Raw genomic sequence first — 15,614 nt, 5'->3', positions numbered from 1 at the left:
CTGATTTAATGATCACATTGTGGAATGAGGGTGATGTAACTTCTTTAAAATAGGAGAGGTTGCATGGATGTCTTTGTATATGGAAGATAGATAGCACATAAGCTGCTATTTTTCTGCTACTAGTTCACATACAAATAGTATGTGAGATATGACTTGTACCAGTATTTCAGAGATACTTTTTATATATTTTGGAACTTTATGATCTTGTTGTTAAATTTGATAACTTGAAATTGGCCACAGTGGAAGTATTTAACCACAGAAAATGGGAAGCAAACATTACAAATAAGGGCCTTTTGTTTTTCTTTATAGGCAGACAGGTTATCAGCACAGCCAAGGTACACCCAAGGTAGACAATAAAAGTACTCTTTCTTGCTAAGCCTGGATTTAGTCTCAGAATCCTTCTTATCATTCAGCTTCTGACAACAACCACCAAGAAACAGAACTAAACATGAAATAAAAACTTATTTTCCATCTTTAAAAGAGCTTTTATTGTGATCCCTGGTAACAGATTACAGAATCTCTATTGAAAAATGCCTAGTGGTACAATGGTTAAGTGTTCAGCTGCTAATGGAAAAGTTCTTAGTTTGAACATATCAATTGTGTTGTGAGAAAGAAGACCCAGCTATCTTCTGTACAGATTACAGCCTTGGAAGCTCTACAGTGCAGTTCATTTGGAGTCATATAGGGAGAGCTGGTGGCTTAGTTGTAAGGAATTGTACTGCCAAAGTGAAGGTTTGACAGAGAGTCATATACATTCATAAATGATGCCATGAATTAAAATTGACTCAATGACCTATAACATCAACAAAGCAATAAATGAAACTTGATGTGCTATTTTAATTTTTTTCAGCTTTAAGAAGTCAAAGCATGACTAAGAAATAATATCAAACTCTAGATTGCAGTTGATTAGAACATAATCAGAAACAAGTTTTCAGTAACAATATTATTTTTTTTAGTGTCTATGTACCATAGACACAAGTCATCCACTTGGATGTTCACTGATTGACAAGTTATTTTTTTAACTAATTATATGTTGTTGTAAATATGTAATCTTAAAACTTAGTAGCTTAAAGTAATAATTAGTTGCTGTTAAGTCTGTGACTCATGCTGAACCATACATGACTAATGTATCATCATAGAACTATACTCCATAGTTTTTAGTGTTGTGGGTTTTTGGTTTTCCCCGAAAGTGAATCACCAAGCCTTTCTTCCAAGGACCCTGTGGGTATATTTGATCCTCTAACTTTACAATTGACAAGGAACCACTAACCATTTATAGCAATCAGGAACTCCTTAAAACAGCAGTCACATATTATTGCTCCTGGTTTTGTGAGTCAAGAATCAAGAAAGGATGAGTTAGCAAGTTTTGACTTGTGTTAGAATATGTTACACTTTGTCATTTCTATGTCATGAGAATACATCCAGATATTGACCTTGTTGAAGTTATTTGAAGGCTTCACAGAGGTTAAAGTTTCTCATTCAAGATTGTAACCCAATTTGATGGTACACGCACTAAAATATTAATATTATTATATTAATAAAATTCAAAGCATTAAAATGAATTAATTTATTTATTATTATTAATAAAATAAGAACATATAAAACATTTAAAAAAAGATTGCAACAACCTGCCTAGCAAATGGGTGCTAACAAGATTACTTTCCACATGGGTTTCTGTAGAGAATTGTTGGCGTATCCTTACCTCATGGCCGCTGGCCTCCCTCATACTCAGAATATTGAATTCTTCATCTTGGGAAATGAGAGTAAAGAGACCTTTGTACTTTTTGTTTACTTTGCCCCGAAAACTTATCGACCAGAAAATGTACTAGTCTACTCTTTTCATTCAACCCTCTATAGAAAAGTACTCATCAAAAAATATCTTCTCATGGCCATCCATAACCTTCTTTTATCTTATCTAGAAATATCTTACTCTGTGCATATATCACTAAATGCATAATCTTATTTATTTACTTATCAGTCATCTTTCTTGTATCATTAAAAAAAAGTCCCGAGTGAAGGAAACTTACGTGATAAGTCTTATGATTATACCTGGATTCTAATACTCTATGATAAATAAGTAAGAATACTGGGTCTATAATTTAAATACCTTGGATCTGAATCTGACATTTCTCTTTACTAGCTTAGTGGACACTTTAGTTACTTAAACTTCCATGTAATGAGATTTTTTAAAAAGGAAAGGCTAATAATAATATGAAGAATTTAAAATGATATGATGTATGTAAATTACTATCAATAGTATTGTTGCTACATTGATCTACTCAAGCATAAAGACTCCCTTAGTATGGATCTGTGACTGAACTCATCAGTCTTTTCTCATGTTAAGCTGCCATGTTTTGTGTTTTTTTTTTCTTTCTTAGTTCTGTTTTCTTGTTTTGCTTTATTTTTTGAAGGTTCTGAAGAGACTGGAGAGTAAATATGGCTCCCTGTACAGAAGAGACAACGTTATCTTGAGTGGCACTCACACACACTCAGCACCAGCAGGCTATTTACAGTACACTGTGTTTATAATTGCCAGTGAAGGATTCAGCAACAGAACTTTTCAGTACATGGTCAATGGCATCATGAAGGTAGGCAAGGAGTCCCACAGTTGGGGGATACCTGCCCTTTATCATTGCTAAAATGAGGCTTTGATGTAGTTCTCTGTGCGTTTGGAGGGTGGTTGTCAGATCTGGATCCAGCACAGACTTAACACCTAAAGCCCTTTCCTTTCCTGACTTGCTTTTCTATCAGAGACACTGATTGACTTAGAGAAGATGTAGTAAATCCCATGCAGTCATTCCAAGCGGTGGGAAACATTTTGTGTGTAACCTGATTAAGTTACAGGGTTCCATATGGCCTCTTCTCTGCTTAAATACATGAAAAGCTGCCCAACAAGGAATCAAAAGAAATGACAAGTAATTCCTATCTTGCCTTCCATTTCTCGAACAGCACAAAAGAGATCTAATTTATATACACAGCACCATAATTTCTAATATTACCTGTAGCACCTCCAGACTCTCAAACTCCTCTCCTGATCCTGGCTTATGAGCTTTTACTTCTCTCTCCCTTGCATTCTAGTTTATTATTCTCTCATTTACTTGCTGATGTTTTATTTCACTCATTTGCCATCCAAGTTACATTTGTCTCCTTTTGCTTAGAAACACACCCTATTAAGGATGGGATATTAATCCAGGGATCTAAATGGCAAAGGCAGAACTAATTTTACAGTGTTTTCCAAACACTGTGGTTAGCAATCTATTAATGGTGAATGAAGTTATTCTCATGTGTTGCAATGTTGTTGTTAAGTTTGGTCGAGTCAAGTTGAAGATGACTCATAATGACCCTATGAACAAAAGACCTGAACACTTTATGTAACTTTCATTGTTCCTCCAAGTTCACTGAGTTTCCAGAGGCAATAAGCATTAGAGAGAGAGAGAGAGAGAACAATGATAAAGTAGGGAGCTCTGGTGGTCTAGTGGTAAGAAGTCACACTGCAATCCCAAAGGCCCACCATTCAAATCTACCAGCGGTTCTACAGGAGAAGGATGAACACTCTCCTCCTGTGCAGTTTACTGCCTCTAAAAACTGGCTGGAGAGGTAACTGTGAGTTGGTTCTGACTCAGTGGCATGTAACAACACCAACAGCATAATAAAATAGGTTGGAAAATATTATAGTGCATAACACATAGTAGAATGTTTTCTCTCTCTTAATATGACTCACAGTCTACAAATTTAGGAAATACTAGCATTAAGGGTGGTGTTATTAGGGGAAGTGATGACGAGGAACTTTCTAAAATCTACTGCTGTCAAGGGGATTCTGTCTCATTGAGACTGTATAGGACAGACTAGAACTGCTCAGTAGGGTTTCCAAAGCTGTGAATCTTGAGAGAAGCTGGTTCTCTCCTCCTTCCTCCCAACAAATAATTCGTAAGAAAATTGTGGGCCTTTTCATTAACAGCTGATGTCTTAAACCACTGGCCACTAGGGTTCCCTATGAAGAACTTACATATCTTACCCCAGTCTTATACGAGTAATGCCTCTCTTTTAACCGTGTGAAATAGCAAATGTGTCTGAATTAACCTATGGCACAGATACAGAGCTATCCAGAAAGACTGTGACGGAGTGCATTGGAATTTCAGTCATCCATCAGCACAGTCCTCCCTTTGCAATCTCCTTCTGAACTCTGAAAGGTCATTCTGATTATGTCCGGAATGAGACCAGCCATGTGGTCCTCCAAGCATCTTTCCATAATGGGGTTGAGTGAAAGACATTGGAAATTGTCCATAATATTTCTGTTTATTATGACTGCCATTATTTCTATCAGATTTTCAAAATATACAACTCTTTATTTTTTTTTACTTTAGAGCATTGATATAGCACATGCAAATATGAAACCAGGCAAAATCTTTGTCAATAGAGGAAATGTGGAAGGTGTACAGATCAACCGAAGCCCTTTTTCTTACCTTCAGAATCCACAATCAGAGAGAATGAGGTGAGAGGGGATTATCAAAATGAATTCAGAGTGCTTCCTTCAGATTAGAAATGCTAGAGAAACTTTAGAGGATCATTCTTCAATGAACATAGTGGGATACAAGAAAAAGCATTAAAGCCAAAATAATTCAAAAATATGTTTCTAATCTAAGACAGTAAGACACAAAATGTGAATGAAAAAGCACTTAGCGACCAGGTCACCTTTCTGTCTGGTTTCCTGGCTCTGGGAACCAGTGTGAGTGTTGAAAGGACCTTAGGCTTTGCAAGCTGGCAAGACTGTGGTCTTGTTTGAGCTTTATCACATCTTAGTTGTGCAACCATAAGGGATTTACCTATCTTTACTGACATACAAGTTCTTTATCAGTAGAAAGCAGATGATAATGTACAGAGCACACGTTCAGAAATTAATGAATAGCTCATTTTTATCGCATGTTATCCAGAAGAAATTACATTTAGAAGAAGCGATCTTAGTTCAGGAGAATGTGACAAAGGAGAACAGGAAAAAGAGTAAAGACACAGGAAGAAGGGGCAAGAAATAAAGCCCACACGAGAGAGATATCTGAAAGGGATGATTTTTTTTATTATTAATTTAAATGAACATTTCCAGAGATTTTGGATTTCCATTCATTCATTGTTGCACTTATCTCCTCGCTCTCCGCCCCCCACCCCCAGTTCACTCTTCTCTTTGAAAAGTAAAAGAAAAATTGAGAGATATTTTATCTCTTATGTTCTCAGGATTGTGAGAAAAGCATTGGCCCACCTTCAAGCTATTTTGAGTTTTATTCTAGACCACCATAGCACAGCCAATAACACAATTAGAGACCACTTTACTCTAGGCTACCAAGTGTGTAATACAGGGTTATGAAGACTTTTAAATACTGGGAAAATTACCAAAATGTGACACAGAGACCTAAAGTGAGCTTATACTGTTCGATAAATGACACCTATCCACTTGATTAATACAGGGTTGCCACCAAACTTTAGTTTGCGAAAGATAGGGTATCTTTGAAGGGCAATAAGGAGAAGTTTGATAAAACTGTGACAGTGGGAAATACCTGCAAAACAAGTACATTTTCTACCTGACCACCTGATGTTTTGTATTTGTCTGGATATATTTGAATAGCTTTGAAAGAAGTTGATTTTTAAGACAATATAATCTGGCTTATCTTGAAATTCTTTAAGTTGTGGGTCTCACATACTTCAAATGTGGTATGTGAAGAGAAATTTCAAAGGCGAATATTTTGTGTAAGAAATAAATATGTGATGTAATACCATAAATGATATAAAACGTGTTACTCAGCTCCAGTCAGCTTTCTGAGCGCCTCTAATTTTTATCACAATTGTACACAATTTCCTTAGTCAAGGAAAGGCATTCAGAATATAGTACATGGGACTATTGTTTGTCAGAGAGTCTCACATACTGACATATTGTTTCTGTGTCAGTTTTACTGTTTGTTACACATGAACGCCAGCTTCTAACACGGAATTGACGAAGTTTTTCTGCTTTGCTGCCTAGGTACACTTCAAATGTAGACAAGGAAATGTTAATCTTGAAAATGGTAGATCTGAATGGAGACGACCTGGGCCTTATCAGGTAGTGAACTTTTTAAAAAAAGTCTTTCATAATAACTTTTCTTAATTATAGAGTGCCCTAGTGGCCTAATGGTTGGGGAGTTGTACTGACAACTCAAAGGTTCTAAGCCACGAGCTGCCCTGTGGAAAAATGGTGGACAATGGCCTCCTGTGCCATTTACAGCCTCTGCAAACCCGCTGAATGAACTCAACAGCACACACCAACAACTACAGAATAGTATGTTATGTATTGATCAATCAACTGACAGGTTTGCTGTTTTAATCTATCAGCAGCTCTGTGGGAACAAAGGAGGTAGTCTTCTGCCTCTGAATTTCAACAGAGGGTCTCCATGAAATAAAATCACCTCAGCAGAAGTTAGGATATGCTTACATGTTAGTGGGATGGTTGATGGCAAGATACAGAGACATTTAGACAATTAACTATAGCAGAAATCAGCTGGCTACCCTGCTGTCATGTGGGCATGGAAAAATGCTGTGGGAATTCAGAGGAGGTGGTGTTCCATGTTGAGCTGCTAGCTGAAAGGTTGAGAGTTTGAACCCATATGCAGCTCCTCAGGAGGAAGGTAGACAGTCTTCTCCTTTCAACATTTACGGCCTTGAAGGCTGTTTTGAGCGAGAGTCAACTGGAGGATGGTGGTGGTTGTGGATTACTTAACATTCCTTGAGAGGACAGTGAAAAGTTCAAAGAGGAAACATTTGGGTTGCCTTGAAAGAGACCTTTGAAGGAGCTGTGAGCTATCTCAGGGAATCATGAACAACAGTGAGTTGTGAGGCTAGAGTGCAGGCTATATCAGGGGGTAAGAAGTAAATACAGAAAAGTAAGTTAATTATTTTTATGTGCTGTCGAGTTGCCTCCGACTCATAGCGACCCTGTGTACAACAGCCCTAGACCCTGCTCTATCCTGTGCCAATCTTACTGTCTCCGATACACCTACCCGATAACCCTAGTCACTGAATTAATCCATCTCATTGAGGGTCTTCCTCTCTTGTGCTGTCCCTCCACCCTCCCAAGCATGACGTCCCTCACCAAGGTCTGATCCTGCCTTGCAACATGTCTAAAGTATGTCAGATGAAGCTTCAGAATCCTTGCCTCCAAGGAACAGGCTGGCTTCAACCTCTCCAGGACGAACTTGTTTGTTCTCCTAGCAGCCTGTGGTATATTCAATACTCTTCTCCAGCACCACAACTCAAAGGCATCAATTGTCTATCATCCCTCGTCATTGTCCAGCTTTCTGATGCATAGCAAGTAATTGCAAATACCATGGCCTGTATCAGGTGAACCTTAGTCTCCAGACTGACATCGTTGCTCTTCAGCACTTTGGAGAGGTCTCCGACAGCCAACTTTCCCAATGCAATTCGCCTTTTAATTTCCTGGATGCTGGTACCAAGAGTGTTGACTGTGGAGCCAAGCAAACTAAAGCTGTCAACAATCTCAATTCTTCACCATCTATCATGATGCTGTCAATTGACCCAGTGGTGAGAATCTAGATTATTATTAAAATCCTTCAAGAAAGGATTTTATCAGAAGAGGACTCTGACTAAGAATTTCAGGATAAGAAAATGCATGTATGGCTGGACAGAGTGAGACTCTCAAATTTGTTGAGAGGAGGAGGTGGCTTTGGCCTTATGTTATTGTTTAAGTGTTACTGAGTTCTATTAACTTTTAGATTAATGACTGAGACCAGTCAGTATTCTCTTCTACTACCAGTGGAATAATTTAATAACAGAAACAGAAAAGTAAAAAATGCTATATCCTTATGGCCAGATGGTTTTCTTCCTTGCATATGACTATATCACAGATCTGGGGTGTCAGGGTCAACTGTCAAGGTTATATCAACGTTCTCCCATCTGTTTATTTTACACACTGCAATAACTCTCTGTTGTTTCGCCATATGTTATTCTTGATGTAATTGTTTCTGTAATTGCCTCTTGTTGCATAGTGATAATTTCTCATTGAATGAATTTAAAATGATCCAAAATAGAAAGCTAACTCAAGACTGGAACAGCTCAGCCACCACACATAGGTGTCTGAATCTCAATAGCTGTTAGAATCTCAAGGTGCAAGACATTTGGAAGCATAGAATTCCAGAATCGTATAGCCAGGAGATCGCCTCATTCAAATATCAACTGAGGGGTCAGGGCCTTAGAAATGTGATGCGACCTAGCCAATGTCACAGACATAGTTACAGTGAAGCCAAGACTATAAAAACCATATTGAAGTTCATAATTCTTTCTTTCTTCCTTACTATAATTTTATCATTCAACAAGTCTACCCTAGATACTATCTTGCAACAGTGTCCAGTAGAGGTATCCACTACTTTAAAAAAAAAAATTCACTTTATGCCACTTTGCTTTTATGAAGGAACTGCACTGGTACCTGATTTTGCTAAGTGAAAGAGATCCAAAGAGAAGTTTCATGGTTATGAAAGGAGGTAAAAGTGAAACTAGCTTTCAGTATTGAGCATTAAAGACGCAGCATGCAGCCCCAGCAGTAGCAGTGGTACTGCCATTCTCCTTATCTGAAAACTACACTTAGCATTAAACTACCATAGATATAAACTAAGGGTATTGTAATTAGAATTACTTTTGCCTTTTTTCCCCCTATTTTGCTCTAGTATGTATGATTCAGTAAGTTACTTTTCAAGTCTTAGAATACTTGACATTTTTCCCATGTAAGTTAATGGTAGTTGCCTCTTTGCCTTATGCCATTGTGGCTCATCTAACTTTCACTTAGCAGGGAAAACCTGTATTTGGAATGGTGCATTCTGTGGTGAGACAAGAATATTAGTGTTTGTGATGAGACCCTGGACAAGTCCCATTGTGTGAGACTCAGTTTCCCCATTTTTCAATGTGAAAATGGCATTTACCCTCTAGAGAATTACTATTTATTAACTCAATTTTTAGATCTTTTTGAAATATGTATCTCGTGTGCTATACTTGTATTTGAGTTGGTTTGGCGGATTAGGGATAGAAAATTTATGATACATTAAATAATTGTAACAAAGTAGAAAACTGGGATTATTCTTTAACATTGATATTTATGACTTAGCCAAATTGACATGTACTTTTTGGGGAAGAAGTCCATTCACAGAAGTTACTACGAATTGAAACCAACTCCACGGTACCGAACAAAGAAGCATGGAAGGCCCAAATAGGGAATTTAGGCCATTGGACTTCATGGTACCAATCAAAGAAGCATGGGAGGCCCAAATAGGGAACTTTGGTCATTGGATTTAATAAGTTGATTCTCTGCATAAAGGGATATATCTAAATAAGGCACATAATGTACCTGTATTTGTTTGAATATTAAGAACTATAATGGACTGATTTGCACTTTCAAACCAGTCTATAGTCATCACAAATAGATAATTATTTAAATATTAGTTTGGGAGTTGGGTGCAAACTGGAGAATTTTATTATTTATTATAAGATATAACTGAGATCAGGAGATTTATTGCACTGGGAAAGTCTGCAGCCAGGGACCTCTCCAAATTACTGAGGAGCAATGAAATTAGTTTGAGGAGTAAGATGTACTTGATTCCGATCATGGCCTATCAAATCACTTGTTTTGCTGTTGAGAATTGGACAATGAATAAGGATGACAGGAGGGAAAAAATGATGCCTTTGAACTGTGGTGTTAGAGCAGGGTACTGAATATCCCATGGACTTCCAAGAGAACATACAGATATGTCTTGAAGAAGGTTATGTCAGAGTGCTTAGAGGCAAGGATGCTGAACATTTATCTCACATACTTAGGGCATGTTGCTAAGAAAGCTTCCTTGGAGAAGGACATGATGTTTGAAAGGGTGGGGGAATAGAGAAAGAAGAGAAGACCCTCAGCGAGGTAGATTGATACAGGGACTACAGCAATGGGCTTGAGTGTGTCAGTGATTGTGAGGTTGACACAGGATAGGACAGAGTTCAAAGCTGTTGTCCATGGGATCGCCGTGAGTCTTATTTAATGGCATCTAACAACAACAACAAAATTGGGAGCTGTCTTCCCTATACTACCATTTTTCAGTAAAAAATTTTTAGCCAATATCTTTCTTCTTTAGATGAGAGACAATAGAAAGAATATTTAGACTTCAGGTCATAAAGTTTTTCTGTAATGCTCATCTGCACTACAGCTCAGTGCATTCCTTCATTTGAGGCATCTTCTTTGTATTTGTTTCTTCTGTCTTTTTAAAACAAAAGTCATTAGCTGGGAAAAGAATAGATTAAATAATTTATTTTCTTTAAGGAAGAAATATTGATTTACTGCACCAAAAGGAACTGGTCAACATTGAAGCAGCTCAGAAAGCAATATATAATAAAAACCAAATGGAATAGGAAGTCTTAGCTGAACTGAAGGCATTGACAAAAAAATAAGACCCCAAGAATTGATGCAATACCAACTGAGGTATTACAGTAAAAATAAACAATCTTTGACATGCTTACTAGTCTATGCCAAAAAATTTGGAAGACAACTACCTGGCCAACTGACTGGAAGAAATCCATATTTGTTCTATTTTTTTAAAAAAAAACCTGATCTAGCACAGTGCAGAAATTATTGGAAATATTATTAATATCACATAAAAGTAAAATCTTGCCAAAGCTGATTTTTAAAAAAAAAAATTACTGGATTCAGAAGAAACCTTGTAACAAGGAATTTCAGTGGCAATGTAAATGGATCATGACTTAGAGCAGATGACACCAGAAAGAAAGATATTTGCTTGTGTTACTTATTATGTGAAGGAATTTACTATATGAATTAGAAAAGGAATTCTAGAACACCTATGTATGCTTATAAAAAATCTGTACATAGATCAAGAAGCAGTAGTTTAAACAGAATGATACTGCGTGGTTTCAGTTAGGAAAGGTGTGTTTTGGAGTTATGTCCTATCTCCACACTTATTACTGTGTGCCGGAGGAGGTCTGTATAAAGAAGAATGTGCCTTCAAGATTGAGGAAGACTATTCAAAAAAATCCTTTATGTAGATAACATAACCTTGTTTGCAAAAAGTGGGAAAAGATTTAAAGTATTTACTGAATGGATTATACATTGACATTAAGAAAACAAAAATTCTCACAGCAAAACCAATAGGCAGCATCATGATAGATGGAGAAAAGAGTGAAATTATCAAGGATTCCCTTTTACTTGGATCCACAATCAACACACATGATAGTAGCAGTCAAGAAATCGAAAGATGTGTTACATTTACTGTCAGGAACCTCTTTAAAGTGCAAAAGAGCAAGGATACAAGTTTAAAGCTAAACAACACCTGATCTAAGACATGGCCTTTTCAATTGCTTTGTATGCACCTGAAAGTTGAAGAATGAATAAGGAAGGTAGAAGAACTGATGCCTTTGAATTGTGGTGTTGGTGAAGAGTATTGAATATACTGTGAGTGTTGTTAAGTACCATTGAGTCAGAACTGACCCATAGTTGAAACTCCAGTGGGTTTTCAGAGTCAGTTTAATCACATGAGAGGAGATTGCCCATTTTACTCCCATGGAGCAGCTGGTGGATTCAAACCACCATTCCTTTGAGATTACGGCACAGCTTCTCACCACTAAGTCACCAGTGGTCCCTTCTATGGGCTGCTAAAAAACCAAATAAATCTATCTTGGAGGAAGTGCCACCAGGGAGCTCCTTAGAAGCAAGCATAGTGAAATGTCACAGTATACATTGTGGACATGTTGTTAGATCACTCAGTCCTTGGACAAAGACTTCATACTTGGAAAAGTAGATTAGCAAAAGAGAGGAAGACCCTCAAAGGAGATGAATCGATGCAATGACTGCAACTGTGGGCTTGGGCATAGCAATGATGCTTACATCGTGATGATGACAAAGAGTAAGGCAAGTTTTCTATCTGTTTTTCACAGAGTTCCTGTGAGTGTTAGTCTGCTTGAGGGGCACCTAACTCAACCACCACCAAGAAACCATCCATTATCACACAGTAAAACACCCTTTCTCTTTCCTCCATCAAACAGCTGATAGCAGGGCTGAGAGAGGAGGAATGTGAAGGAGGAAAAGGATGTCTCAATCATGGTAATTGAAGTCAGGAGCCACATCAGACAGGACATGAAATTGTAGTGTCTTAATGCATTAAATATGTATTTCCCACTCATGCAAATTCTAATGAAGATTGAGTAATCCTTCTACGCATATTGACTAGAGCAAGTTTGTCTGCCCCAGCTTGCAAGTGCTGCTGGCAAATACATGTTGTTGTCCTCAGGTGCCACCAAGTTGAGTACAACTCATCGCCACTTCATGAACAACAGATGTGAACCTTATGCTATGCCATCCTCACAATCTCTGACACCCTCTAGTCCGTTGTTGTAGTCACTGTGTTGATCCACCTCGTTGAGTGTCTTCCTCGTCTTCACCATCCCTTCTCCTTTCCAAACATGATGTCCTTCTCCAAGGAATAACTTCTACTAGCAACATGCCCAAACTAAGTGAGATGAAGCTTCATAATCTTTGCCTCCAAAAAGCACTCTTGCTGCACCTTCTCCAAGAAATATCAGATTGTTCTTTTTGGCAGTCGATGGGATGTTCAAGACTTTTCTCCAACACCACAGCTTGAAGTTCTCCTTCTCTCATCTTTAGTCATTGTCCAGCTTTCATATGCACAGCAGGTGACTGAAAAGACCATGGCCTAAATTAGGTGCACCTTAGTCCTCAAACTGATATCATTGCTCCTCAGTCATTTGGAAAGGTCTCTGTTTACAGACTTCCCCAGTGCAATGTTGTTGTTGTTGGGTGCCATTGAGTCAAAACAGATCCATAGCTGACCCTCCATGGGGTTTTCAGAGGCTGACAATCTCACGGGAGTAGATTGCCCATCCTTCTCTGAGTAGAATCATCTCCTGAAATACCTGAGTACAATGGTATTGTGTGAACACTCAAGTCTCTTCCACAAGAGGGCAGGGTATCCTCATGTAATCATTTTAAGCCCATCTCAGTTGAATATATGTTTTGAAAACACACGTACACACACACACACACACACACACACACACACACCCCATACATACTAACATTGTATTATTGCTTTACATTGACCAGCAAATTGACAGGTGAGTGGTTGGAATCCATCAGCCACTTCATGGAAGAAAGATGGATAGTCCCTTATGCTAATGATTGAGAGCCTTGGAAGCTTGATAGTTGTTATGAGTGAGAATTGACTCCACGGCAGTGGGTTGTGTTTGGCTTTGGCATTAGTCTCTTATCTCTATTCCACCTAGTGCTTTGTGACCCTTCTTCTTTTATCTTCATGATATAAGCAAATTACTAGGTGTCATTGAGCTGGTTCATATACAATAGCCTAGTCATTCTCATTGATTAGCTGCTCCTTGAGGGAAGGTTGCATAATCTCCTCCGGTGACATTTGTAGTCTCCAAAACCCAATGGAGGGTTAGCTATGAATGAGTCAGAGCTGACATGATTGCACTGAGTTAGCTAGAGTTACAGCTGGAACACAGCCTGGTCCTGTTCTATCCACACAATCCCTGCTGTGCTGGAGCCCATGGTAAAGCCACTGTGGAAAACCATCTCATTCTCTTTTTACTTTACCAGACATTTGGTATTTCTCCAGGGATGTGGCAAAGTATGTGAGACGAAGTGTCAACATCTTCATTTCTAAGCAGTTTCTTAGTCAAATTTTTGTTGTCCTTTGACAGTCCATGGTATGTTTGATACTCTTTACAACATCATCTTGGTGAATCTATTTCCTCCATTCTTACTATGGGCCAGGTTTTAACATTTTTCATGTCCAGTGAAACCTGCAACAGCCAGACTTAATGAGACTGCTTTGTATTCCTGGGTCTTGTATGTTTTTCTGCCTTTGATAAGGTGCAGTCTGACCACTTTTCTATTGCTCAATTTAGAGGGAAACATTTGAGTTTTCCTTCTCTAACAAGCTTCTGCTTTAGATAGGGCCTGCCTTTCACAGATTTTACTTCATATCTCTCTTTTCACTAATGCTATAAGGTATGAATCGTAAAGTTTATTTAACAGATAAAAACACTGAAATAAAGAAGGTAGGGTAATGTGTACCAGATCACTTGGTGTGAGTGAAGGAGTTAGGAGTCACACTTTGATGTGTTAGCATTGGTGTTGTTAGCCATTGAATCCTATGGCCTCCTGTGTTGTACTTAACCAAAGAGCTCCCATGCTAGGATAAGTCTTTGTGAGCTAGTTTTGAATGACAGGCAATTTCAAGTTCCTTATTGCTGGAGAGTTAGACCTGAGAAGACATTGCCAGCACATAAGGCCTTAGTGTAAATGACACAAAGGTGCCTCTTCTCTGGGCTTAGCTTGGTGAGCTGACCAGAAGCTAGGTTTTAGTTCCCCCCTCCCCAGCCCCCTGTTCCTTACCACTTTGCCAGTGATGTTGTGCCTACTGTACTTGCTATAGCTTTAATAGTACTTAAGGAGTGTAATTTTGCATTTGAATTTTCAGAATAGAGAACATAAGATATCTGAATACAAGGGGGGAGGACGTAGCGCTAGAGATCTTCTGCTCCAAATGCTTCATTTACACAGGAGTAGGAAGACCCATCAACAAGATTAACTGGTTGAGGCAGTGACTTCTCCTTGACCTTCTGCGGCAAATGACTCAGGTCAAGGATTACTTGTTGTGCTTAAGAGAGCTGGACAATGACGAAGTATAGCAGAAGACTCAATTGAGTTGTGGTGCTGGGGAAAAGTAATGAATGTACCATGAACCTGGTGAGGGTGAAACCAGGCTGCTCCTTGGAGGCAAGGATTCTGAAGCTCTGTCTGACATACTTTGGGCATGTTGCAAGGAGAGACCTCATGCTTGGAAGGGTGAAGGGACAGCACAAGAGAGGAAGACCCTGGATGAGATCGATTTGACTCTGTGACTGGGATAATAGGGATAGGAGTGTCAGAGACAATGAAATTGGTTCATGATAGAGCAGGGTTCAGAGCTGTTGTGCATGAGATCTCTATGAGTCAGAGTTGACTCTATGGCACATGATATCAATAATTACTGTAAAAATTAGTTCAGGCATATGAGAGATTATGAGGGTTTTTGACTGAGTCACAGAGCACAGCTTAGAGCTACTGTTTGTTAATCTTAGGAAACAGAGATCCAGAATGTGACTTTTCTACAGACAAGATTCACTTATTGCCTCTTAGTTGATTGTGACTCATTGCTACTGACCCTCTGTTGGGTTTCTGAGGCTGTAAACTGTAACTGAAGGTGACAGCCTGTCTTTCTCTGCTTGCACTTACTTATAACCTGTGGGTTAACAGTGTCACTCTCTAAAGCCTACACTCCAAGCGCTCCCTTACCGACTAGGGTAGATCCCAAATCTCGACTTTCACAGTACTCTTGATTACATAAGAACTCAAACAGGGCTCAACTTCTTCTTTTTCATCCTCACTGTGAGTAAATTATTCCTTTAAAATGTTTGTTCCTAGACATGTATTCTTACATCTTCTAAAACCACTTAAGCTTTTCTTCCTTTCTTTTGGTCTTTGCTTTAATGAATAGGATTTTGCTTTTTTTTTTTTTTTT

The 15,614-nt window shown here is 38.4% G+C and overlaps 1 protein-coding gene across 1 annotated transcript in view; it reads left to right on the top strand.

Moving 5' to 3' along the window:
• The window catches only part of ASAH2B (N-acylsphingosine amidohydrolase (non-lysosomal ceramidase) 2B), a 77,156-nt gene that overhangs the window by 15,717 nt on the left and 45,825 nt on the right, over positions 1-15,614 (top strand). The window contains exons 4-6 of the mRNA XM_006880393.1: positions 2,412-2,588; positions 4,365-4,492; positions 6,008-6,085. Of these exons, the coding sequence (XP_006880455.1) occupies positions 2,412-2,588; positions 4,365-4,492; positions 6,008-6,085 (383 nt within the window). The remainder of the gene's footprint in view (positions 1-2,411; positions 2,589-4,364; positions 4,493-6,007; positions 6,086-15,614) is intronic.

This window comes from Elephantulus edwardii, unplaced genomic scaffold (genome assembly GCF_000299155.1).
Source record: "Elephantulus edwardii isolate Elephantulus edwardi_28Jun2011 unplaced genomic scaffold, EleEdw1.0 scaffold00007, whole genome shotgun sequence".
In the NCBI taxonomy this organism is placed as follows: domain Eukaryota; kingdom Metazoa; phylum Chordata; class Mammalia; order Macroscelidea; family Macroscelididae; genus Elephantulus; species Elephantulus edwardii.
This window is presented reverse-complemented; position numbering and strand designations above follow the sequence as displayed.